The sequence below is a fragment of the Propithecus coquereli genome, unplaced genomic scaffold, assembly GCF_000956105.1.
Source record: "Propithecus coquereli isolate 6110/MARCELLA unplaced genomic scaffold, Pcoq_1.0 Scaffold45, whole genome shotgun sequence".
In the NCBI taxonomy this organism is placed as follows: domain Eukaryota; kingdom Metazoa; phylum Chordata; class Mammalia; order Primates; family Indriidae; genus Propithecus; species Propithecus coquereli.
The window spans coordinates 5,656,177-5,682,837 of NW_012150285.1; the positions used below are offsets into that span (position 1 = coordinate 5,656,177).

Here is a 26,661-nt window from a genome sequence, read left to right on the forward strand (position 1 = left end):
CTTTTATATTATTAAGCATTTTAGTTATTTTTTTCTTCAACAGAATATATGAAACAATTATCAGGTAGGGCATTTTCATAGGATATTAACTTTGCCCACTTGCACATGACTCCGTAAGAGCAAGATGCGGGTGAGGCCTTCTGACTCTACATGACATTGCATCTCTCTCCAAGCCCACTCTAGTACATTCAGTAAAATCCTATCTGTCAAAACATAGAAAATAAAACATCATTCTTAGTAGCTCAGTCCATTTCTTACTACTCACGTAGGTATAGATAGAAAGACTTTTAAAAATAACTTATTTATATTTTTTGGTGTGCATCAACAAGACATCCCAATTATTTTCTAATTGTTATTTGTGCTTGTTTATTTTTAGGAAAGTTACTGTTCAAATCAAATACATCATAATGCAGAATTCTTTATCAGTACCACCAAAAGATCAAGGTAAGATAAGCTATCTGACGAAAATGGTAGTGTGTATGATATATATAATTTTAATTGATACATTCCATGTCACTGCCCTCTAATCAGAAGGTGACTTATTTCCTAGAATTAAAAGAAAATTATATATGAAATTTCATTTCCTTTGGTAAATTACTTGATTGTACATGGATTCCTAAGTTATAAGGACGTCTCCTTTACTAGGCTAATAGCTCCTTGAGGGCAGGGCCATCTCATTCCACCCAAAACTCACAGAAGCCAGCCTATTAGCTGGCAGTTAGCTAATCTAATATATGTCAGTGGAATTACGAAATATTGACTTTACTGAAGCAAAATGACACAGGTATTTTAGTAAGTACAAGAATATATACATTTATATTTATACATGCATATGCACACATCTGTGTAGAAAGAGAGGATGCAAACAGTATTTGCTTATACATTTCTTTGACCTGTTTCTTCCCATAACCATTTAAAAAGAAATAGAAAAATCATTTCCCCTCTGTACCACTTATAAAAAATAAAATTATGAATTCTTTAACAGGAACTTCTGGAACTTCCAGAAAAACAGTTTACAGGTAGAGGTAGAGTTCTTTATTAATAAAGAATAATTAAATTGTCCTCACTATGAAGGATACACTCTAACTCTTAGGAGAAATACAAGTCTTTCCCTGCCCCTACCTAGTCTCTTACACATGGAAGAGAAGTTTTGACATGTGTGTGAGAAAAATCATATCTTTAATGATACAAAATTGGGCTGCCTTAGTGGAGGACGTAGCTTTTAGTGAGAGAAGGGAATTTGCTATAAAGATCCCTTAAATAGAGCAAACACTTTTTGATATCTCTACCAATGAGAAAAGTAGTATTGTAACTTTTAAGAGCACGGAATCTGGGTTTGAAACTGAATTCTACCACTTAATTGTATAACCTTAGATACACCACTTGACTCAGCTTCCTCATCTGTAAATCTAGAAAATGAAGAAAATAAGTCCCGCCCTATAAGATATGTGGAGTCTAAAGGAGATAATGTATGTAAATCATTGATCATACTATCAATTGCATAGTAGGCACTTATAAGATGATAGTAACTATTGCTCTTAATGGTTATTATTAATATCTGGGTTCTCTCCATCTCTGGAGGCTGGCCAGTGAGATAGGCATGAGGCTGCCTCTTGCTCGGGATGCCTAATAGCCTTAGAGGGCCAAGCATGATCCCAGGGGGACTCATGGGAAGTAAGCAGGGAACAGACCCCTTGGCTTGGTCTCACCCAGGCATAGGGCCAAGGGGAGAGTAAGAGTCCATGAGACTCACACAGAATCCAGTCTGGAACACTAGGACAAGAAAGGAGAAGGGAGTGGGGGAGGTAGGCAAACCCCAACTAGAAATACAGAGCCTGGCTCCCCGGTGAATGCTCTCTGGTATATATCCTTTGGAAGTTTAGTACAGTCGTAAGTAGCTGATCAACGGTTTGGAAATTCGGTGTCCCATCTGGTGTCACCTTCTTTTATCCAACCAAGAAAGGAGAGGCATAATTGCTTGGAAGAAAGAATAATGAACTGAGTATCAGGAAAGCTAGACTCCTTTTCCAGACCTGCCTGCAACCAGGATGGAACTTCAGACAAGTTATTTTGCCCCTAAGCTTCAGTTTCCCTATTCAAAAATGCAGAATCACTAGATATTCCTTTCAGGCTCTAAAAGGTCATGAGTCTGTGAGTAAGCAGTGGTTCTTGGCTCTGGCTGAGAGAGGGAAATAAAGCTTCTCATCAGGGTTTGTTCTGTTTTGTTTTTATGTCCACCTCTCCCGGCTATTGTGTAAGCTTAGTACCTCCATTGACTTGGCCAGAAAAGAAGACCTGTTGAGCCTACCTAGAGCTCTAGCAAACTTCCTCATCAGTCTTTTCTAGGACCAAAGACGCTTAAGCCCCAAACCTGGAATTTGACAGAGAAAAAGATATAATAGCTAAAAGCTCATTTAGTCAAGTGCCTCCGGTGTGATAGCCACTCTACTACAACTTTACATCATTTATTTTATTTGATCCTCACAATAAATTGGATGCAGTCTTTATTTTAAAGATTCAGGAAGATTAGGTACTTTTGCGAAGATCACCAACCAACCAGTAAATGACTGACTTAAGATTTGAACCCAGATCCATCAAATTCAAAGCTCACTATTTGTCCTTAGTATCACACTGTAAATTTATAAAGAATATTCTAATATTTTTTCATCATCCCCCTTGTCTTCTCTGATCAAACATATTATGCTTAATTACATATATGAATTTTTAAAGCCATTTTAAACCAAAGTAGGCAGAAATTATAACTTATATTATGGGAAATTACATCATTAAGGAAAAATAATATACGCAAGTATGCATGAGGCCTAAAAATTGCCCAGTTGTTCATTAATTTTCTCATCAATTTATTCAAATGCTTTCTATGTGTCCTGGATTACTACTAATATTTTTTTAGCAAACAAAAATATTTATTAATTATAATTCTGTTTGTATTTGTCATCAGATATCATTTATGTGACATAAGTTTGCTGGGCATGTGCCATTATTAATTAAATGCTGATCGATTTATTTAACAAACCATTGATGACTATAAATTATGGTACTTTTGAATTTCTGATTTATAAACACACACACATATTATATACATTTATGTATGAAATTCAGGTAAGACATCACCAACAGAATTATGGGGCTTGAGGAAAATCTGCTACACCAGCATACTGCCGCTAACAAAATTTCATATGGTGGAAGCAGGTTCAGTGATCACCGAAGTGATTCATATCAGGAACTATGTCAGATGCTATGAGGAGCCCAAAGATAGATCAGACAGAGCCTGAGCTTGTAGGAAACACAAAATGCTATTAGAACACCATACATGTATGTAATTAACTAGAATAGAGCATGATAAATGCTATACTAGAAGTGAGTATGATATACTTTGAAAACCAGAATGAAAGAACAGTTGGGGAAGACAGATTTTGAGGCTGGTTAGGAAACACAATGGAAAAAATGGCATTTGCTCAGAATTTGAACATATGTGTAGAAGTGAATCAGGTAGACTTAGGGGCCAAGGGATGTGGGTTTAAACTAGGAAGAACTGGCAGCATTACCAACAGAAAACTAATGAGAAATTCTAGTTTCTTCTATTTAAATGTTTTCTAATTTGGGGTAGGGATATTTAACATTGTAATATCACTCTAAAATGATAATTTATGTATTTTAGGTGGTTATAATTTAGTGTCATCATTATTCCTTTCTGTGTGAGAATATCAGTTATAGAATCTCCAGAAGTTCATGAGACTTATTTTGTTATAATTTTCTATCTCATTCATTCCAGATTTGGGGATAGGATTTACCATTTTCCCATAACTTTCTTTTTTTCTTTTATATTTTTATGATAAGCTAAATTTTGTTTTTCAAAGAAAAAAAGGCATGAAAACAACATAAGGCCAACTACAGTTATAACTTCCACTTTAGATTTGTTGAAGGAAAGACAAAACCACAACAATGATTAAAAATTCAGTGAATTTATTTATCTGCCCCATAAGAAAACTGACACAGGTGAGCACCATTGCCAAGTGGTTCTCTGACAGATACCATTCGTGGTTTTCTATGTGCTAAGAAGGTAACGTTCACTGTGGTTATGCCAATTGATGACTGAAGTTTGTATCTTGGATAGGGCAGGATGAATTTTAAGTCCCTACACGGTTCCTTAAAACAAATCACACTGTTCATTGGTCAGGAAGGAGTCTTTAGTTAAGTCAAGTGAGGGTCTATCTTACTGGAGTCACTCATAATTCTGAGTCATTTGCCAGCTCTACAGTTCAGTTTTGCCATTTCCTAGGCAAGTCTGCTGCAGGTAGAAAGAAAGATCTTATACAGGTCTTCTACCACTTTTCTTAACTTTGTCATATGTTTGCATTGTTTAAACGAAGTTTTCAAATTGTGAGTGCTGTTTCTATGTAATGAAAGTAATGAGAAATGGCGGTGAGGACGGAGTAAATGCTTTGAGGCAAAGACACACAAATGGCCCCTCCAGAACCATTGCAGTTAGCTGCATGTGAGCCGTACACCTACTAGTAATTTTCAAAATCTGTGCGTTATTTGACCACAAAACCACAGCAATTACTATCATGTGAATTATGTGAATTCATATTTGGATCTTTAAAAAAAGACCCTGTATTTTCCGATGCAGTAAAATACTTTAAAAATAAATCATGTGGTACTGTCTAAAAATATATTCTTATGTCTTACAGACATATAAGTATATATTTATTACAGACACAAACATTTTGGTATTAGTGAATATAGTATTTTAGAACTCAAGTAAGGAACACTTGGGAGTAGCTAGTTAATATGCTTATCTTTTTGTTTAGAAGAAAGATCTTACTTATTTTGGATTCTTAGTGTCAGTTAGGTCTTTCATAAATTCTTGATGAATGTCATATCTTTAGCAGGGTTTAAAGCACCCTGGCATATAGTGGGCTCTCAAATATATATTAAACTATGTCAAAAATGTTTTAAACTCTCAAACATTTTTTATAAATCACATCAGATGCTGTGAAAACATTTTAATCTTTTTTTGTTTTTTCATATAACACCAATCTGGATGAAATTCTAAGGTCAATGAAAGCAAATGTTTGTTTAACAAATATTTATTGCCTTTTAAGAAGCGATAAACAAGGAGCAAAGGGGGGAAAAGTAAAACCAAACTAAGCCCTGTTCTCTTGCAGCTGTTTTAATTAATAACACTGGGCTGCCTATCCAAGCAGGAGTTTACTTTTATGGGGATTTAACCTAAAAGTGATTTATTATCTTGTTATCTAACCACAGTTTCACTCTTTCGAACATGATATGAAAGCTATTAAGCTCCCTTCCTATTTTTTCTTTTCCCCCTCCCCTATCATCTTCCTCTCCTCTCCATTTGATGAAAGAACACTAAGCTGGACAGCTGAGTCATTTTTATGTCCTTTTTAGGCTCTGTGATCTTGGCTAAATCAGTAAACCCCAGTCCCTTCATCTTTGCGGTAGGGATAATAATTCTTGCCCTGTAACAGTCCAATGAGATAAGGTACTGTGACTCCTTGTTATTTGCAGCAGTTGTGTTCTGTAAAGTCACTGGGAACACTGATTAGTAAATACTGAACCATTGCTCCTAGGAGACACGCAAGGTTAGGTTCCTGTGGGCCTCTGGTCACTGCATTTTTGTCAACGATTAATATATAACCTTGTTTTATAGGTGTTTCTGTTTAAAGACACCTTATTAAATATGTATTATTAACTCAGAGACACAGCACTATAATTTATGCCTGAACAAAACTTACCTAACACAAATATTTTCTCCATAAAGCACATCATGGTCTTTTTACGCTTAGAACACTGGCAAACACTTGAGCACTATGCCTAAGGGCCATGCTAAACAGTGAAATCACCTAGAAGAAGCTCAAAAATGCAAAAAACAAGGCACAAAATAGACCATGAAAAGGGTACATATTTAAATTATGAGAGCTGAAACAAGAGAACAGAGCATCACCTTGTTCAGCCTCAGCTGGGAACGTGCATGTCAGGTGGGTCAAATTCTCCCTACTCTGCACGTGCCCGTGAATGACCACAAAAGCACTGAGTATTGATTTTGGGGTTACAAATTTAAGTTTAAGCAAGTAGGCAAATTTGCAAATGTAGAACCTGCAAACAATGAGAATCTACTGTATATGAACGTAAAAACTCCTTAGAAGCACAGTAGAAGTCTCAGTATAATTTGCAGAATAGAAGTTATTTTGGATGACATTTGACTCAAATATAATGACTTTGTGCATAGTTGATATTACAAATTTGAAGTTAATAAAGTAATAAATACATTATTTGAAAGTGACCATAAGTTCCTAGCTCAATAAAGCTACAAAGAAAACTACTATTGCAACTTCTTTGACTCTCCAGGCCTCATACTTAATATACAGTAGCAAGGAGAACCACTGTAATATGGTGCTTTGCCTTAAGTGGTTAACAGTGCTTTGTGACCTCATTATTGGGGGGAAAATCACTCCCTCTGTATTACCAAAATATTATGTTTCCAAATATGTGAAATTCATATGGAAACATTTTGATCTTAACAAGTGGTGTAAATGCCATTCTTGGACTTTTGGTACCATTTTATGCTGCAGACTAAGTACAGATTGACATTTTCAAGCTGGTTTTGGTTAACTCCTTAATGTTGGAAATTGGAACTTTCCGATGTAATAACTTCTACAAAATACCATTGTGTGTTATTAGTATGTTATGCTGTTGACAGAAGAACAAATGTAAAATACACACATACCTATAAAAAAATCCTTGTAGGATGAAATGGAAATGATGTGGGTGGCCTAAAACTTATAAGTAAACCTTGTATGGAAGTTATTTTCTTATTTTGGGATAAAATATTAGATAATAGTTCAAAGTATTCTTATTAGTAAATTCAGATTATGAGTGTTTTTGTTGTTTGAAATGGCCATATTTCTAGTGCTTAAAAAGCAGTCTGGTAATCGCATAATTTACTTGGGTATGTATCAATGTCACTGTGGCCGTTTGGCAGCAGAGTCTCAGAAATTCCAATTAACCATGTAAATATATTTCATAGCATCGCATCTCACACTGTCAGAACCCCTGCTGCCTTTATATCATTAACATAAATGCAGGTGCAAATAGCATTTATGTACTTTGATAGAAAGCAGTTGGAGACATTTCACTGTGGGACACAACACTTTCAGATTGTGTACATCTGTTCGAATAATATATCCAGCCCCAGTGACATGAACACAAGGATGGAAACATCTGCCCTTGAGACCATTTGCAATAGACCAGATGCTTACATCTTTATTTATGCAGATGGTTGGTGTGATGAGTTGAGCAGGGATAAAAGCAAAGTTGTTTGACAGGGTGTTTAGTATGTTATGCAAACAAAAAATATAGGCTAAGCATTTTTTTCTTTCTAAAAGTCTAATAGTAATAGTGAAATTCATAAATCTAGTAATGCTTTTAATAGGGTAGACATAATGTTCCTGTCTTTAAATTGATTGGAATCAAAATCCTAAAAACATTTATAGAAATTCCAGCATCTAACTTATATTAATTAGAAAGAGCAACTTATGATTATTTTAGTTTTGATAAAATACTTGTAAATAATTTTGAATGCTTTTTGTTAAAATCCTTTACAAACAGTGCTCTATTTTTTTTTTTTTTTAAAGATTATAAAATACCAAAAGAATCTTGTGTTGGTATTTCTTAAAATTGGAGAAAAAACATAAATGTCATCAGTTTGAATTTATGGAATATTCCATAAATATAAACTCAATTTATGTAAAATAAGCTTCTAAAGCATTGTGTATTTGTAAGATTTTTGTTAAGCATTTTATTATTTAATCTGTATTCTAACATTGTCAGCTAGTGATATTTTAAAAATAATTAATATTTTTATTAGACTGAGTTACCATTTAACATTTTATTATCAAAACTCTCTCCTATTGATCTGCCATATTATTCTCAAAGGAACAAAGGTGAAGGGAATAAAAACCTAACAACAAAAAGCAAAACATTTCTGCATTTGATTTTCTATTCTCATTCTCTCTCTCTCTCTCACTCTCTCACACACACAAATAATCATAGAATCTCAAAAGAGATGGGAAGTTAGATTTCATCTAGTTTATCAGTTCTCAAACTTTAGTTTCAGGATTCCATTATACTGTGAAAAATTATTGAGGACTCTAAAGAGCATGCATTTATATGGGTTATTTCTATCAATAGTTGCCATATCTAGTGTTTATAAGCAGAAAAATGTGGATATATGAATTCATTTAAAAATAACAATAAGCTAATTACATCTTAACATAAATGACATAGTTTAATGAAGTAGACTATATTTTCCAGAACAAAAAATTAGTGAGAAGATGGGATTTTCTGCAAATATCTTTAAAGTCTGGCTGCATTGAAGACAGTTTGAGTCTCATACCTGGTCCTGCATTCAGTCTACTGTGATATTGTTTATGTTGAAGTATTTGAAGAAAATCCAGCTTTACAGTAGCTAGAAAGGGAGGGAGTATTTCGAATAATTGTGGATATGTTTCTTTGATACTACACCAAAACTTGTCGGATGGTAACTTCTTAAAGTTTAGTTGTAATGTGAAATTTGAAACCATATCAGTGTACTTTTTGTATTCTATTACATTTTGGTCTGTCTTAAACTTGAATGAGTCTTCTATGCATGCATGTGTCATCATGCCTTAGTCATTTAGAAAACATTAGTTCACAGAGTTATCCCGATCTTCCATTTACTTCATCGTACAATATTTTAAGAATCGCATTTATTAACATAACCACCAGTCTCATCTGAAAACTCATTAAGTAATGGGAAGCTTCAAGCTCTTGGTGGTAAATTCAAATTTTCCAAAATTCTGATTGCCACTGGAAAGAATGATTTTTATCATTGACAACAAATACTGTTAGAAGTTTTTTCTTGTAATGACAAGTTCCGCTCTTTTGCTTTTGAGAAAATGTCTGCCAGATACCCAAGTCTAAATATGTTTTTTCAACATATTTCAACATACACCTGTCAGATGTTCTTTCAAGTAAAAATGGTATTCCATGAAAAAAGCAAGTAGTTCAGCTTCGCAACTGAATTGAATGCTTTTTCTCAAGGCAACAGTCATACTTCCATATGCAGCGGAAGTTTACTAAGAGCGTGAGTCATTTTATCACACTGAAGATTAAAAAGGCATGTCCTCAAGGATCAAGATTTCATAAAACTAAAATTTTGCACTGCTTTTTTGTTCTACTATGAGAGTGCAATGGTGAAGTTTGGACAGTTTGCTGTCACTGCCTTCATTCAGGCTACCGTGCCAGAATTTTACCCATAATCTCGTTTGCCCCGTGCAAATGTTAACACAATGGAAAAGAAGAATGAAAGCTTAATATCAGTAAGAAAAGAGAATGCTGGGACCCTCCCCAAGGTTCTGCAGACCATACTTTGAGAAACTGTGATCTAGTTTAATCCTTTCTTGATAAAGGAAAGAAACTAAGGCCATTGAGGATAAAGGATTGTTATTTTGCTCAAATTCATTTCAGTAGTAAATAGAAGAACCAAAGCCAGACCTCTGCTCCCTGCCTTACATGTAATGCAGTTTGTCTTGTTTTCTCTGAGAAACTCCTCTCTCACTCTCTCCAAAAAAAGAAAATTCCTCAGATCCAAACCGTATACCACAGCACTGATTTTTTTAATCAAGTTTACGAAGGGAGCAGGACTTGCCACATGAGGAATATAGAAATTCTCTTTTGGCATTTTTAGACTTTTCTTTCAGTCCCAATGTTCTTTAGTGACCTCAATTTTAGAAGTAGGTCATATGGAATTGGGAAGTATTTAAGAAATTTTCATTGTTTTTAAAATTATAAAAGACCTTAGTAATTATTTTTCCCTTCACTTTTGCTCATCAAAAAACTACTTTGTCAGTGCTTTAAAAAGTGTCATTAAATTTATTGTGCAGTTGTTGCTTTTAAAAAGTTACATTCTGGGGGTAAGCTTCATTTGGTCACCAGAAGCTCTGTAAAAGGCCACTGATTTAAGAAGCTGGCTTTTAAGTACTAAGGCATTGCTAACTGCTCTGTGCACATTCCATTAACTACCTCTCCAGCAACCAAGCTGTACATTTCTGTTAGAAGGAAGCACTCTCTCTTTCCTAACAGTTACACTTCCTGATTAGAAGAAGGTTAGTCAAAAAGATCTTTATTTTCTCAACACTGAGATGGATTATGTGGCGCTCACTAGCCAGTGGAAGAGACTGTCATATAAACAGATAAATTGCTAAAGCACCTCAGTAAGTTCACTGTGTTGGGATGGAGGGAGAGCAGCTTTAGTGCCAGACAGACCTGGGTTCAAATCCAGCTCTCACCAACTTTGTGAGGTGCTAATGTCAAGAGTTGGTGGAGGATTAAGTGAGATCATTGATTAAGCATTTAGTCTGACTCCTGAATGAGGGGCATTTTCGTCCTTCATAATGGAATTTGAGGATTCTACAGGTTTGGGGAAGAATAGAAATTGCTGCGTAGAGACGGAACATATACAAATCTATAGTAAATTTTCTCATGAAGAAAAGAAAGGAGGTAGGGCTCAAGGACTCTTTATTGCTGTCGTTACTCCTTTTATATTTTTGTGTTCAGTAAAAGCATAGGAGAGAACATGTCAATATGGTGTCAAGAGTAAATAGTTTGCTCATTTGGTAAAAAACAAAACTGTTATATGCCAGATCTAGAGACTGAGGTCCTGGCAGTGAACAAAACAAGCCCCTGCTTTCTTGGAGCTTGCATTCTACTGGGAGGAGACACGTAATAATATATATTATAAAGATAAGTACCACAAAGGACACTTAAAGCAGAAAAAGAAAACAGCAAGTGATCACACGGGGCTGAGCAGCTCCTTTTAGATACAATGGCCAGGGAGGGCCTCCCTAGGGGCACGGGAGCCACTGATGGTGCAGGAACCCTGATGCAGCTCAAGGGGCCTGCAGAGAAGTGTGGGGTCCAGAACAGAGTGGGGAATACTCCATTTCCTTATTCTAAGATGTACCCTTTTTTGCATTTTAATGTTTCAAGAGTTGAGGTGGATGAGTCATAAATTGAGAGCGATGGTGCTTCTCCCTCCATTCTCCTCACCCCAGAAAGGGTTTTTAATAAATTTATTTGTGTGGTATAATGAAAGACAAAAGGAGAGTTTAGAAGTAGCAGGAAGGGACAGTGAATGAGTTCCCACATCATGGCCTCTCTTTTCCATGAAATCAATGTCAAAAATCACTGGCAAGAGAAAGATGGCCGGAGTTCGAGACCAGCCTGAACAAGAGCGAGACCCTGTCTCTACTAAAAAATAGAAAAATGATCTGGACAACTAAAAAATATATAGAGAAAAAATTAACCGGGCATGGTGGCGCATGCAGTAACTACTACAAACCGGCTCCCTCAGTACCAGTCAGTGCCTGGGAGGGACTTCATGTTCTTTTTCTTTAATTCTTCAGAGTATCAGTGTTGCAGGGGTCTCTCTATGTTAAGGAAAGACATGCCTTGATTAAAAAAATAAGTAACAGTCAAGAATTACCAGAAGTGTCAGAGAGTGATTATCCACATAAGAAGGGAATATTTTACTTCTTAGAGATCCATGGCTGTCCACCCTTTGCATTTGTACTTACAAATCGTGTACTATTTGACACAAAAGCTGAGGTATAGAAAAACTTACAGCAAAAATATTCTAAATCATTGTGAGTTGAAGATAAATCAGATGTGAAGATAAAGCATCTGTAGAACTATACCATAAAGCAGTGGAACAATTAATTCATTTTTTAAAATGAAGTTTGCACACTCCTCAGAAATGCCTCTGCTAGATAAAGTAAACCTACTTTTGAAATTACAGTATAAAAATAATATCTTTGTGATTCCAGCCCCTTACTTTTAACTGTGTTATTGTTGAAATGTCGTGATCTTTACCACTTCAGTTTCATAGTCATGGTGTTTTGACCAAAGGCAAAAAATGTCCAACACGTGTCCTAGTTTAATTGTTCCAACTGACTACACATTCTGATGTTGAAACCTTATCTTTCTGTTTATCCCACTAAGGAAAAGGTTTTCTTCACCAACTGTCATCTTGTTAGTCATCCCAGATACTTAACTGTTCCAACTGCTATTGGAAAATAGAATTTAAAAAGAAGAAAGGGGCCCATTTTTAATTCGCTAGGGGAAGACTTCTTACCATGAGACATTTGTGCAGCTCACCAAAGCTCTTTTGCAGGAGATGCCTCCGTGTTTACCAGTCCTGTCGAGATACAGCTGACGCGGGAAATGTCGGAGATTCCCAGAAAGACAGTGTGCGCAGGTATTTGTTACGGGAATAAGCCCTCAAGTGAAACAATCTGCCGCTTATCCCATGTTGAAGTTAGTTATCAGGGTCTAAATTTCAACTGTGGGATGCAACTGAATATTAACAATTCTAGTAATATGAACAACAAAAAGAATGAGAGCATGAGGTTAATAAAGCCTTCAGAAATTTCCATTTCTCTTGACTAGTGTCCTTGGGAAGTCATTAGCTCTTTAGTTAACTCTTTATGCTACTCAGTCACTTTTAGATTTGGGTAAAGATACTGACTCGAATGTTTTATAATAATGAATAAAATCTTATGCATATGACAGATCATTTTTGCCAAGAAGGTAAACAACTTAACTTTATCTTTCTAAATGTATTTAAAACAAAAAAGGATTTCTTATGGTTTTCAACTGTTTTTCATCAGAAGCACTTCAAATCAAAAACAATTTCTTCCAGAATAAGAACTAATAAAAGGGGAAAAATTAAAATGAAGAAGAAATTCATTGAAATTGAGAGTTATTAAAATGTATTTTAAATAATAAAGCTTTTTAAATGTACCTTTCATTTGGGATATTATATGGCTCCAAAAGAATAATTAGTTACTTGAATTTAACAAACCACATTATGTTATTTTTTTCTTTTACTGCCATTAATATTTTAGGTAATTGGCTTTTAAATTCTTTCATATATAATGCTTGTTTCCTCTTCCTTCATGATATACGGTCAGCCCTCCGTATCCATGGGTTCAGCCAACCGTGAACTGAAAATATTTAAAAAAAAATTGCATCTATACTGAACATGCACAGACTTTTTTTCTTGTCATTATCCCCTAAACAATGCAGTATAACAACTATTTACATAGCATTTACATTGTATTAGGTATTATAAGCAATCTAGAGCTGCTTTACGGTATAAGGGAGGATGTACATAGGTTATAGGCAAATACTAGGGCATTTTATATCAGGGATTTGAGCATCTGTGGATTTTGATATCTGCGGGAGGTCCTGGAACCAATCCCCATGGATACTGAAGGACTACTGTATTTACATATCTAATTTATTTAATTTTATGAACTATAGTTTTCCTTTTGGTACCCATTTTTCTTTCTATAGGTAAGCTACCTTAAACTTATTTCTTAATGATGTACTCAGCAAAATACTAAAATCTACAAGGAAGTACCTTCAAAGTTCTGGTTGCCCAGCCCCTACCTGCTGTGAGAGCCCACATATTTTCCTTCAAATTGAGAAATCACATAGCCATTGCTCTCACTGCCCTCCAGAGATGAGGCAGGTGTCCCTAGCTCTACTCTAGGCCCCATCCCTCCTCACAGGGCCACCGAGATCTGCACTCACCCCTACTTCCTGAAATCTACTAGGGTAGTTGCCTTTCCTGCTAGGTTTAGGAGCAACAGTTGGCCTCACTACTCAGTATAAACAACAGTGAGAAGGAGTGTCCCCATAAAACAGCTCTTTAGAATGCACATGTGTTAACTCCTATTCACATTGAATGGTTAACCCAATTAGCACTTTGGCAACTGAAATACAGAAGTAAAAGAACCTGAAAAGATTGATCCAATGTTAGGAAAGGTCAAGCTGCCAAAGTGGATGTCAGGAGAGAGGCACAGGGAAAAAATACAGTTTTACTGGGAGCATTATTTATAAGAGTAGGGGCAAAGGAAAACTTCCCCTGCAGTCTCTGAAGGTTCACTGAAAATCAGTGTACAAAAGACAGATTAATAGGAGAGAAGGCATACAACTTCATCTAGTCAATTGTTTTGCAAATGACACAAGAGCCTTCAGAATGAAGACCTAAAGATATAGGGGAAACTGTTTTTATAGGTTCAACAAAGCATCAGCAGTTGTGTAGAAATATGATTGGACAAAAAGGGTCTGATCTTTTGCTAATAGACTGAGTAGGGAAACCCAGCAAGGCCTGTCTTTCTGGATTCGTCTTGGCCTCTCTGTGCAGCGTGCTTCCGAGTGTGGGGCAGGACCCTCTCTGGAATGGGGTCTTAGGACCTATATTCAAACGAGGTAGGTCAGATAATTTCTTTATGGCCAGTTTATTCACAGAAAGCGGTGGGGGGCGAGTATTATGTTTAGGATTTATAGTTGGCTTTAGGGAAAAGGGGTTTTGGTTTCTGTGCCTTACCTTGTGGAAGAGGGAGTCTAGTTTCCATGCCTAGCCTCAGGAGAGATTGAGTGGCCAGAGACAGGAGGGCAGAAGAATGGCAGAGAGAAACTTCTGCTTCAGAAGCCTTCATTTTGTGGTAGTGTTTTCTGAGCTCCAGCACAAGTAATAGCCATTTCTTCTCCCTTTCCTTGCCTCAGAGTGGAAACACCAGTTTAAGGATTCAGAACTATTTCCGTGTGATGAACATTCAGGATCTGGGCCTTTTTCCCCCCAGCAAAAATAAATGTCAGGAACCTCATACTTTCTGGCAAGAGAAAGTAGAAAACTAATATCTATCTGCTGATCATCTAACATGTGGTACCCCGGCACCATTATGGGTATTTTTCTCATTTAGTCCTGCCAGTGACTTTTGCCAGACACTATTAGGCCCATTTCATAGATGGTAACATTTAGGCACAGAGAGTGATTTGCCAAAGCCACAAGTATATGACAAAGCCAGAAGTTGAAACCAAATCTGTCTAAACCCCAAACCCATGACCTTTCTACCAGAGACTCTGGTGTTTGCCATAACCAGAGTTGACAGCTTACAGTCAGCATGCAGAAGTGGGAAGCGCCCCGGGAGTCAACTGGGCCAGGATTTGAGTTCCAGCACTGTTTCTTAGCAGCTTAGAAATCTTTAACTATAACACAGATGTAATGGTAATTCCTAACTCAGGTTACTGTGGGGATTAAATGAGATAATGCATGTACAGTATTTTGTACAGTACCTGACACATAAAATGCTACCTGTCATTAGGATGATGTTAAAAGAAACAATATTGATAAAGAAGTTTAGCTCCTCAGAAAATGAGAGTTTCCCTGCTAAGCTAGGAAATGATGAAAGAACTGTTTGGTGATGAAAGAACCATTTGGCAAGACAGCTCTCAAAGGCCTGTACTGAGTGAAAGGTGCCTGCATGTCACTGGCTTTGTTACGGAAAGGGAGGAGAGTTAGCTAAGAGCATCGCTGAGCAGAACAGGAGAGGTGTGCTCAGGATAATGGACAAACTAGACTCAGGATAGAAAGTATCCAATGGGGAATGTGCTTGTTTCCTTTGTATTATCTCAAATTTCCTGAAATTTGAGGCAGAGATATGATGAATCTAGGAAGTCTTCCTGCTGCAGATACACGGAATAGAAATGATATTTGACGTCCTGAGTCCTTAGAAACAAAAGAACACTTGTTCCTGTTGCCAGCACATTTTATAGTGCATGCTCTGCAGTCAGCGCTCAATAAATTCTTGTTGACTCTGACTGCTGCAGACCCTGGACAGTGGCTTGGGGAGATGGTGGGCAATGGCTAAATGTGTTTATAGGTTTTTCAACAAAATTAAGTTGAGCTCCCTTGTGTTATGAGACATTTCTTTTATCCTAGACTTCCCCAGGGTTTTACCATATTTATTTTATCAAGAGACCATCTTGGGAAACAGTTTGAACCCCGACTGTAATTTATTATTTGAAAGCCAAGTGGGAAGGAGAACAGGGATGCCAACAAATAAAATTGAAAATAGGGTTTTTCAGTTTAATAAAGTTAAAACCTAAACAACACCTAAAAGTTTTGGCTCTTTAGTGGCTAAGACTTGGCAGCTATTCTGAGCCTGGATCCAGGGGACCTGTTTCAAGAACAGGGACACTCCTCTTTCTCTGCCTGCTCCCTCCTGCATGCTTAGCAGTCGGCCTGTGGGCCCCAACAGACAGAATAATGGAACTTTGCCCAAACCAACTACCAGACAGGCAGGAACAACTTTGTTCAGAAGGAACAAAGCAGGCCTTGGTTCTGCCAGTGGAAATCAGGAAGTGAGTTGTTTGTAGCTATCTAGAGAATTGTCTCGTGTACTCATCTCTTAATACTGCTTATGCTAGCTGCACTGTGAAACAGTTTGAAAACACTGGGTTAGACAGTGACACCTAGTGCCACTGAGCCCCGTTCTTCCCTCTGCTGCCTCTAACTTGCAAACGATGTCCATCAGATCCAATCCTTTGGTGGGAATGGAGGAGCAGGAGGAGGAGGACACACGTTGCACGTTCTCCAAACAAGTGTCCGGCAGCCTTTCTGGATTTGTCAGAATCCTATGGATAGTAAGTGGCAAATTCAAATATAAAAATCTGCTTTTGCTTTCAAATGAGAACTAATTTTCTGTGAATTCTGTCTAATAAGTGGGCTGAAAGAATCATTTAAATGGTGATAGAAATTTTAGGATATGACAAGCCATTTCTATTTCAAGTTTTATTTTCTTTTTATTTTCTCCTTAAGATTCAGAGATGGTATTATAATTTGAGATTAATTAGGGCAACTTTGTATATAATTCCCCCCACCCCCACTTTGAGAGGAGAATGAAGGAGGAAGGTCATGGCTTCAAATTGTAATGGACAGATCTGGGCTGTGTAGACTTAGGCATATTTTTTAACTTCCTCAAGCCTAATTTTTGTAAATCTGTAAAAGGGGATCAGTAATACTTGCAGAGTTGGGGTGAGGATTTAATTAAAAGACCTAACACATATTCTAGACTATAACAAGGACTCAACACCTCCCAGTTTCCCTTTAATCACAGTTAGATCAATTTTTCACTAACTATAGAATGTCTTTTTTCAAAATAGTTATTTTAACATGCTTAACATATTAAAAACAGCCCACGTTTAAAATCTGATATTAAGTATTCTTGTTGAATAATTATGCAAAATTGATTTTACTGAGTGAGCCTTTTATGTCTTCAGTTAATAAAAGTCCATGTTTAGTGCCTTAGAGTCCTGTGAGCCTCTTTAACCGTGTTATGGGTAATTTTGCAGGATTTCCAGAAATTATGAATGTCAGTGGAAATTTCTACTTCTCATTATTTAGTGCACAGTTCTATAAGATCTGTAATTTAGTAGGTGCAGGTGAGGGTTTTTAGATCACACCATCTGTGAAAGGCCTTGTAAATGTGTAGTGCAATAAACCAGTGTTGTAACTCTATTGCCAAGAAAGACTTTCTACAATCACACCATCTTAGTATTTTAGAGTTTTAAAAAACTTAGTGGCATTTTCAACTTCTCTAAGGACTCCTGTTGTTCAGTCTACTTTAAAAAAAAAAAACAAAAAACTGTAGTTATTCTAGCATAACTGACCTTTATTGCAGATTGCCTTGTTTTATCCTGAAGAGCCAAATGTTTGCAGGAACAATTCTTAGGACTCCAGTTGTCCTTGGGAGGTAATGAGCTCTAATACTTCTCAGTGCTTGACTTTGGGGGCAGTTATGCACTGCCTGTCAAATTGCTAGATTGCTTCCCTAATCATTAGCAGTTCTTGTCATTAAGGGGTCAAGAAAAATAAAAGATAGGAGCCATTCTCCATGTGTGTATCTAGATAGTCATGTACATATAGACACATATTCATCACTAATATCCTGAAAGATACAGCTTTTAAAAACTGATCCAAATAGGGAAACTTTCATTTTCCTTTCATTCATTTAACAGATATTTATGAGCACCTCCTGTATGCTGGGCACAGAGGATGTTCAGTGGGAAGTAAGCACCTGTCCCATTCCCGACTTCTTAGTCCCCCCAGGTCCCCCCACCCAGCAATGGCCACCACTAACACTGGCTTCTGTTGCTTCCTTTCAGAGATATTCTGTATATATGCAGGAATATATTTGTGTATGTATCTTCCCATTTTTTAAAATCCAAGTGATAGTATACTGTAAATCTCACATCTTGGCAAGTATTCCATATCATTCCAATTCATTCTTCATTCCTACTGTTGCATAGTATTGCATCGAATGGTTAGATAATTATTAGCACCCTGTTGATGGAGATTTTTAAGTAACTACTAGGGTTTTTTCCCTCTGTTTTTTGTGGTCTTGCTCTCTTTCTCCTGCCATGTATTTCTTCTCATTCATTGGTTTCATTTTCCATACTTAATGATTCTTGGAAATTAGACTCAACACCACCTTTATGGAGACCCTCACCCTTGAATGAAATTTCTCATAGTTCCAGGCAAGCATAAGTAAGTTAAATATACTCAATAAGAACTTATCTTTTTATGCTACAGATTCGTGATTAGCTTGTGATATTGATCATAAGCCAACTTTTCTACCCCAGCAGCCACCTCTTTAAATCGCCAGCAGCAGCTGGGTACAGTGGCTCATCCCTATAGTCCCAGCACGTTGGGAGGCCAGGGCGGGAAGATTGCTTGAAGCCATGAGTTCAAGACCAGCCTGGGCAACATAGCGAGATTTTATCTCTGCAAAGAAACTTTAAAAATTTTTTTAAAAAATTAGCTGGGCACGGTAACATGCACCTATAGTCCCAGCTACTCAGGAGGCTGAGGCAGGAGGATCACTTGAGCCTGGGAACATGAGGCTACAGTAAGCTGTGATCATGCCACTGCACTTCAGAGTGGGCAACAAAGCAAGACTCTATCTCTAATAAATAAATAAATAAATTGCAGGGAATTTGAGGAGAACAGACTCAGTTTGGCAGATGCCATCTGTGTCATCTTGGCCTCTGTCATTTCAGGTTGCCAGACTGCTTACACTCATCTGCTGGGACAGAGCTTGTTGCCCTCAGGAGTGTCCTGTGCTCCCAGACCACAGTTGGCCTCTTTCTCTTTGAATGTCCTTGCTCTTCCTGTGTGATTTTATTTCCACTGTACTACAGAGACTCTTGAAGATCAGTAGAAGCACATTAACTTTAAATGTATCATAATTAGCTTACTCCCTTTTCGTATGGCTCTATAAGGTATATATCTGGTTTCATTTCTGCAAACCTGAACCGTCAGAAGGTTGCCTTCTCACACTTGGTCATAAAAAATAGGAAGCTCCTTCCCAGCTTAAGTCTTTGGAGACTTTGAGGTGACCTTGACCACTGCTGTTGCTCCAGCCGTGTTTTTCTGCTCTGTGTTATTTCTGTTCTTCGTGTTGACATTACCATGCTCCGCCTCTGAGGTTCAGTTTTCCATTCCCAGTTGTTCCTCCTGTCTTCACTCTAATCCCCCCACTCTTCCCTCTGTGCACATGTCTGTTTGCTCTAAAGCAGTTTCTTCTTCAGAGCCTGCTTGTTTCTTTGACTATTTCAGTCTATACCCCAGCAGCATAATTTACTGTTCTCTTTTATTGTTTCCTCAGATGGTTATCAGTTGGCCTCACCTATCCCCTTTAAAGGATTGTATCATGATGCTAACCTATTTCCTTATTTTGGCAGTGAATAAAATTAAATTGAAAAAAAAAATATTCCAGAGATATGTCTTCTATTTCCTTTTTAATTTTTAAAATTTTGAAATTTTAAAGACCATTTTTAAATTGTATTCTTTTTTTCCCTCATATTTTACAAAATTTCCTAGGCTCAATCTGTAAATTTTTTTATTTTTCTCATTGATCGCTTTATTACCACTTAACAAATATTCAGCAAATATTTACTGAATCCCTGCGACGTCCTGAACACTGTTCTAGGCCCTGAAAACACAAATTCCCTGCCCTCTAGGGATTTATTCCAGTGAGGGGAGGCAGACCACAAATGTCATACATTAGATGGAGCAAGTGTTCTAGAGAAAATTACAGCAGGGAGTTCAGAATGGGGGTATAGTTTTAAATGAGGTAGTCAGAGAAGATGCTCACTGGGAAGAGGCCATCTGAGCAAACCTTGAGGGAAGTTACGCAAGTGCTGGTGGTTCGTGGAAGGAAGAGTGTTCTGGGCGGTGGGAATAGCAAGCGCAGAGGCTCTGAGGAGGTGCCCGTCTAGCACCTGTAAGGAACAGCGAAGAGGCCCATGGCCAGAGGGGAGGTGAGTAAAGGAATAAGTCAGAGAGGCTCCCGGGAGCCCGATGGCATGAGGCCTTTTAGGCCATTGTGAGGATTTTGGCTTTTCTCTGAGTGAGGTGAAGGGCCATTGGACAGTCATTGCTGAGAAGACAAGTAAGGTAGTAAGTAGGTCTTGTGCTGTGATGCGGTGTTGTCACAGTATTTCAGGAGGATTTATGACTGATAAAGGTCAAAATAGCCTTTGTTCTAGCTCTTCTTGCAGTAAATATTTTCTGCTCAATTAGGAGCAAGAACTAGGTATAAATGACCCAATGTTCTTTCTTCTCTCTCTCCCCTACCCCAGATCCGTTGTGTAAATGCAAAGACCATTATTATTGTTAATGTAATTATTTACTAAACCTTGTCTCTAGGTAATCAAAAGCCATCAATAATTTTAGGCTCGCTGCAAAGTTTCTCCATCCTGATTTAATGTATTTCTTTACAACTTATTTCAGTACTTCTTCCAGAAAAAAATCAGAAAGTGAGGTTTGAAATGGAAAACATTTAAATTTAAAGGCTCTGAAAGTAGAACTTAGAAATTAAAATTATGTAGGAGGAAGAAACAAATGTAGCAATCCATTTAGGTGACTATTGTGAAGTAATTGACCACTCAGTTTACCCATGGGATTCATGGTGGCAAAACTAAGAAGGAAAACAGGAAAATTATCCTCTGATTTTTCCAGACCACAGCACTAGTTCTTTTATTTCTTACTCTAATCCAAGCTACCTTGGGAAATAGTTTCATAACATCCCAAACACTGATTACCTTCTAAAATAAGTTGATCAGTACACATTTCAACTTATTTCTATTATACTGTGCTACTTATTTGTTTGGGGAGTGTCATTTTTGCTGAAAGAATCAACTTCCTGCTAAAATTGTTAATCCTGTCACCATAGGCATTAAAATCAAAATGATTTTAAATCTTTAATTGCCTATGCCACTAGATTATCAGCTGCCTACCTTTGTATCCCTGTATCCCCTAAACAAGTAGTTCTTCAGCCTCTCACCCACAACTCCAAAATCTAAAAAGCTCAGAAAACAGAAAAGTTTATCCGAAGTTAAGTACGAAACTCATTCAGGGGCAAAAACCTGAACTGAAATAAAGCTATTCAAAAATCTTCATTTGCCCTATTTGATATGAATACTTACATATTTTGCTACAGAAGTGGTAGTGCCCTATGAATACTTACATATTTTGCTACAGAAGTGGTAATAGGTTTAATTATGAGTGCCCTACGATTCGGCTGGGTGTTATGTAACATTTGGTATATGTATCTTACTACGTTTCTAAAATTTGAAAGTATTAATTTCAAAACACATCTTGCCCCAAAAGTTTCAGAACAGGGATTATGGGCTTGCAACAGCCAATCCCTGGAATAATGTAGGTGCCTAGTAAATGTGAGTTGAAGTGAGGTTTGATTAATATGAGATACTTAGAAATGAGAAACTTTTCTACAGCCAGGCCTTGTGACCTGGAGGCCTCAGGGAATAAAATAGACGATTCAGTCCTTAGAAACAGGGCACGAAAATGTTTCCCTAATTGTTCTCTTAAGGTAGTGGTAATTGGTCTTAGGTCAGGCTAATAAATCCAAGAATGAAGTATTATTATTCTGTCAGTTAGAATTGTTCCTATTAGTACCCTAGAAAGTGCTCTTTATGTGATTCACATATTTTTAATGTTGTCTTTGTATCTTTACTTATCATTTGGTATCTTTTTGGTTTTGTTCAAATTTTTTAAAGGTGCCACATCAGCTTTTTGATACTGGTGATGTAATTGCAGAAGTACACATAAACAGTTCGAAAGGTGTGAGGAGAAGTTCGCAAGTCACATGGGGAAACAGCAACAAAGCTCGCATTCAGTCTGGAATTCATCCACTGTGCAAAACAAATTGCACTGCCAGTGGGTCAAATGGTGTATCCTGAAACTGAGTGAAAAAGGAGTCCGATACAAGAAACATTTGTTTCATACCAAGGATATAGTGGGAAATACCAAGATGAATTAAATATAGACTTTACCATCACAAAACTTGAGTTTCATAGGGAAAGCAGGACATATATATATAAAGTAAATAAAATATACAGCAGAACATACCAGAGGAAAGACTTTGCAGCTCAGGAGATCAGGAAAGATGGGGTTTCCCTGGCCTGTGACAATGAGTCAGAATCACAGAAGTGGAGAGGAAGGGCTTGTGGGGTACAGGATGAGAAGGACAGAGTCCTCACTCTCAAGAAGCTGTGTTTAGTAGCGGAGACACACATAAATACCTGAATTATTGTAGAAAATGGTAAATATTATAACAAGGGCTATGGAACCATAGAGGAGAATAGTAATCCTTGGGGAAGGTGGGCAGAAATTGACCTTCAAGCTCGTCTGGACGGACACCTAAGTTTGCCAAGAAGGGTAGGGGTAGGCCAAGGGATCTGTTCTAGGTAGAATAAATAAGGTCCTTATTTGAATTCTCCAAAACATGACAGTTACTCTACAGTGATTTTTTTATGTTGTATTATCTTTGCAGGTGAATCAAACATTCCTTCTGGAAAAATACAAAGTGGGAAATGTTTGAAGAGTAAGAGTCAGTTTAGGACCATTGCACCGAAAATTGTGCCCAAAGTCCTAACATCCAGAATGCTGCCATGTCATTTACCATCACTCTCTGATCAGGTGACTCTGGGACTCTCCATCAACTCCAAGCCACTGGGGATGTCCACCCAGAACTATGCTCTGATGCAGGTTGCTGGCCAAGAGGGGGCATTTTCTCTTGTCGCTTTGCCAAATGTTGCCTCAGCTCAGTCAATTCAGAAACCCAGAATGCCCCTGCCTGAAAACCTTAAATTGCCTATTCCTCGATATCAACCCCTAAGAAATAACAAAGAATCAAGAAAGAAACCTTTCCTGAGCCCTCCTGAGAGTGGCTGTAGCAAACCTCCTGCCCAAACCCAAGTGTGTCCTCAGATGTCCCTGTCCTCACCTGACCACCCTGAGCTCCCGCGCAAACCCAATCCCTTTGAACAAGTGCCATCACTAGAGCCAGCCCCAGCCAGCATCAGCACGGCTACACTGACCAATGGCTGTGACCATGGGGACTCGAGGCCTCCAGGGACCAACAGCTGTGGTCATCTGAACGCTGCTGCCACCCCAACCTCACCCACCCCAGAGGGGCCCTCTGCCAAGCAGGGCCTCCCAGAGAGTTCAGGGAAAGCAAACTCTGCAAGCAAGAGCACAGCCAGCAAACCTGCTGCCGTCACCAGTGAAAACCTCGAAGAACAAATTGACCCTGCAAAAGCCACGACCAAGTCACCCCCAGGTGTTTCTGGCAGTGCAGTCCAGTTGACCACCGCAGTCCCCACAGGGAAAGTGCCAATCTTACCCTACCCAAGAGTGAAAACCGCGGAGGCTTACGACGTGGAGTCAAGTGCTAACTCTGCAGGTTTCTCTCGACTGGGGCCCGGGGCAGACTGTGATAAGACATCCACCATCACAGAAGGCTTCGATGCGGCCACCAAAGTGGCCAGCAAGATGCCTGTTCCACAGGTGTCACAGCAGAGCCCCTGTGAAAATGCCTTTTGTACAACCACCAAGCTAGATCTCAGCCACAGAACAAAACTGAACAGCGGGACAGCAAAGAGAAGTGGAAGAAAACGAAAAGCACCAGATGAAATTTTGGCACTTCAGGGAAAAAGGAGAAAATGCATCATTAACAAGTATAGAGATGGTAAAGAAAGAATAAAAACCGATTCCCAAGAATCCAGAGACCAAAAACCTGGGGCTGTGAAAAAATACCGTAGCATCATGCCCAAACCTGTGATTGTCATACCCACCTTGGCTCCCCTGGCGTCTCCTGCAGCTGCAGTGCAATCTCAAATGCTCGGGGGCCTAGGACAGGACATCCTATTAAATAATTCACTCACTCCTAAATGTCTTGGCCCTAAGCAGAACAGCAGCCCTTCCCCTAAGCCCAGTTCCGCGTTCAGAAATGGATTCTCTGGCATTAAGAGGCCTTGGCACAGATGTCACGTCTGTAACCACCACTTCCAGTTCAAACAGCACCTTCGAGACCACATGAACACACACACCAACAGACGGCCTTACAGTTGTCGGATTTGTCGCAAGGCCTACGTACGTTCTGGCAGCCTCAGCACACACATGAAACTTCACCATGGAGAGAACCGTCTGAAGAAACTCGTGTGCTGTGAGTTTTGTGCAAAAGTGTTCGGTCACATCCGAGTCTATTTTGGCCATCTGAAAGAAGTGCATAGGGTTGTGATCAGCACCGAGCCTGCCCCCAGTGAAGCGCAGCCAGGAGACATGCCAAAGAACAGAGACACTAGTGTGCGAGGGACGGAAGGCTCGCTGGAGAGGTGAGTGCTAGTGGAGTGGAAGCCTGGCAAGAAAGTCTGTTTTGATTTGGTGGAGAGGGTAGGATTTCATATTCAGAAAGAAGAGTTTGTAAAAACATTTTTTGGATTAAGATTCGTAAGGTAGCTCCTAGTCCTCCTATTTTGTGAAGAATGATCTCATTCCTCTTGGATTTCTGATCAGTCATCATTTTTACTGACACTAACCTGTGTAAGCCAAAGCATAAATGCCGGTTTGAGTTATGCTGGGGACAACTGGGTGACACAAGATTATTTTTGCTTCTGAAAATGAAATAGTAAATTATCATATGTAGTCCTGATAGTCTTTACACTAATTTCCCCCAAAACATCATGTCCACCGAATTTGTATCTTAATAGCATCATTAGCCCCAGAACATGGCATGACCCATGGTGGGGACTCAGAGTGGGCCGGCTTTGTGGACCCACCCTCAAGCTCCCAGACCTCACGCTCTGCATTTGCCCTGTTTTTCCCATCAGGTTTGGTTAACTTTGTCCTTTGTCATTCCTCTTTGCGGGTACTGCTTCCTAACATTATAAACAAATAAGCTAAGCAATTTGAAAGCCTGGCAGACAGGCATTAAGCAGTAATTCACCAAGGAAGCACCCTCAGTCTGGGCTGTGTATCCACTTCCCACTGAGGTGACTTGAGGGCATTTCACGCCATCAGTTCTCATCAGCACCGGAAGAAGCAAACCTTTTGCAACGCTTCAGATGCTCCGCACTTCGTTGTTCATAACTGTCCCAATTACTCTAAATACCTTCCATTCAATTTTGGCTTACTCTGTCATACCTGATAAAAATAAGGGATGCCTATCCTGTTTCTTCCTTGCTATTCTATAATATCTCTCTTTTTCTTAGGCATTTCTGTCCTCTTTCAGATTTCTGTACTTTCCGCTAATGGACAAAGAAACCTCACTTCTTACTTGTTTTCTTACAGTTAGATTTTGGATTTTAGGTATCATGTCCATATTACATTCTGTGCTCAAGGTTAGGGAGAGCCACAGTGGGTTATGGGACAGTTACTTCGCCTGAACCAAGTGTGTTCCTATAGTGCTGCATTTGGTATTACCTGATTTTCCATGTTGATTACACCTGTCCATGTGGGAACTGAGGTGAGTTAGCTCACCTGGGGGAGGTGCATAAAGGTAAAGACTCTTTTACCAAATGGACCCTGGTAGCTTAAGAAATGTATGGCCCCAAGCAGAAGTGATAGTGTTCACTGTGGCCTTTGCTGAAGGTCTTCCCAGGCTCTCTCTGTCCACGCCATCCTTAGTACTTGTCATCAGGAGTGTGTTTAGATACCTGAAGACTAAGAGCTGAACAAATAAGTTCCAATTATGTTTTTCCATGAAATCTTACATACACTATTTGTGCCCTTTTCAGGGAAAATAAGTCATGCCTGGAAGAAGACTACCTTCTAAACCAGGCAGATGAAGTCAAATTACAAATCAAATGTGGCCGTTGTCAGATCACTGCTCAGTCTTTTGCTGAAATAAAGTTTCATTTACTTTATGTTCACGGAGAGGAAATTCAGGGTAGGCTACAAGAGGGGATCTTAACGGGAAGCAAGGTCGCTCAGAAAGCACTGGTTAAACACTCCACTCCTGACTGGAAACGGCATCCCGAAAGAAGAAAGCTAGCAAAGCATTGTCCCTCTGAGGAGGAGTTACATGCACTCCCTAGATTAAAAAGGCAGCTCTACCTTCATCATCAGAGCAGTGTGGAAATACTCGTGAAAAACGAAGGAGCCCAGCCAGGAACCAGTGAGCCCAGGGAAAGCCCCCAGGACCCCGAGGGTCCCGGCCTCCACACTGTTCTCCTGTGGTCCCATTCCGGCTTTAACTGCCTCCTGTGTGCACAGATGCTGGGAAGGAAAGAGGACCTCCTCCTCCACTGGGAACGCCAGCATAACTGTGAGGACCCTTCCAAACTGTGGACTATTTTAAACACATTCTCTAACCAGGGAGTGATTGAACTTTCCAGTGAAACTGAAAAATGAGACACCAAGAC

At 38.6% G+C, this 26,661-nt stretch overlaps 1 protein-coding gene across 2 annotated transcripts; it reads left to right on the forward strand.

Moving 5' to 3' along the window:
* The first annotated feature begins 376 nt into the window (after positions 1 to 376).
* On the forward strand, positions 377 to 26,661 carry ZNF438 (zinc finger protein 438). Of its 2 annotated transcripts, XM_012654868.1 has the most exons (4): positions 377 to 444; positions 16,470 to 16,578; positions 22,791 to 24,633; positions 26,035 to 26,661. In XM_012654868.1, exons 2-4 carry the CDS (start codon positions 16,572 to 16,574, stop codon positions 26,648 to 26,650), a joined length of 2,466 nt encoding a protein of 821 aa, XP_012510322.1. In that variant the 5' UTR covers positions 377 to 444; positions 16,470 to 16,571; the 3' UTR covers positions 26,651 to 26,661. The 2 variants fall into 2 exon arrangements, with proteins under 2 accessions (XP_012510322.1, XP_012510321.1); XM_012654867.1 differs by lacking the exon at positions 16,470 to 16,578 and having other exon boundaries at positions 383 to 444.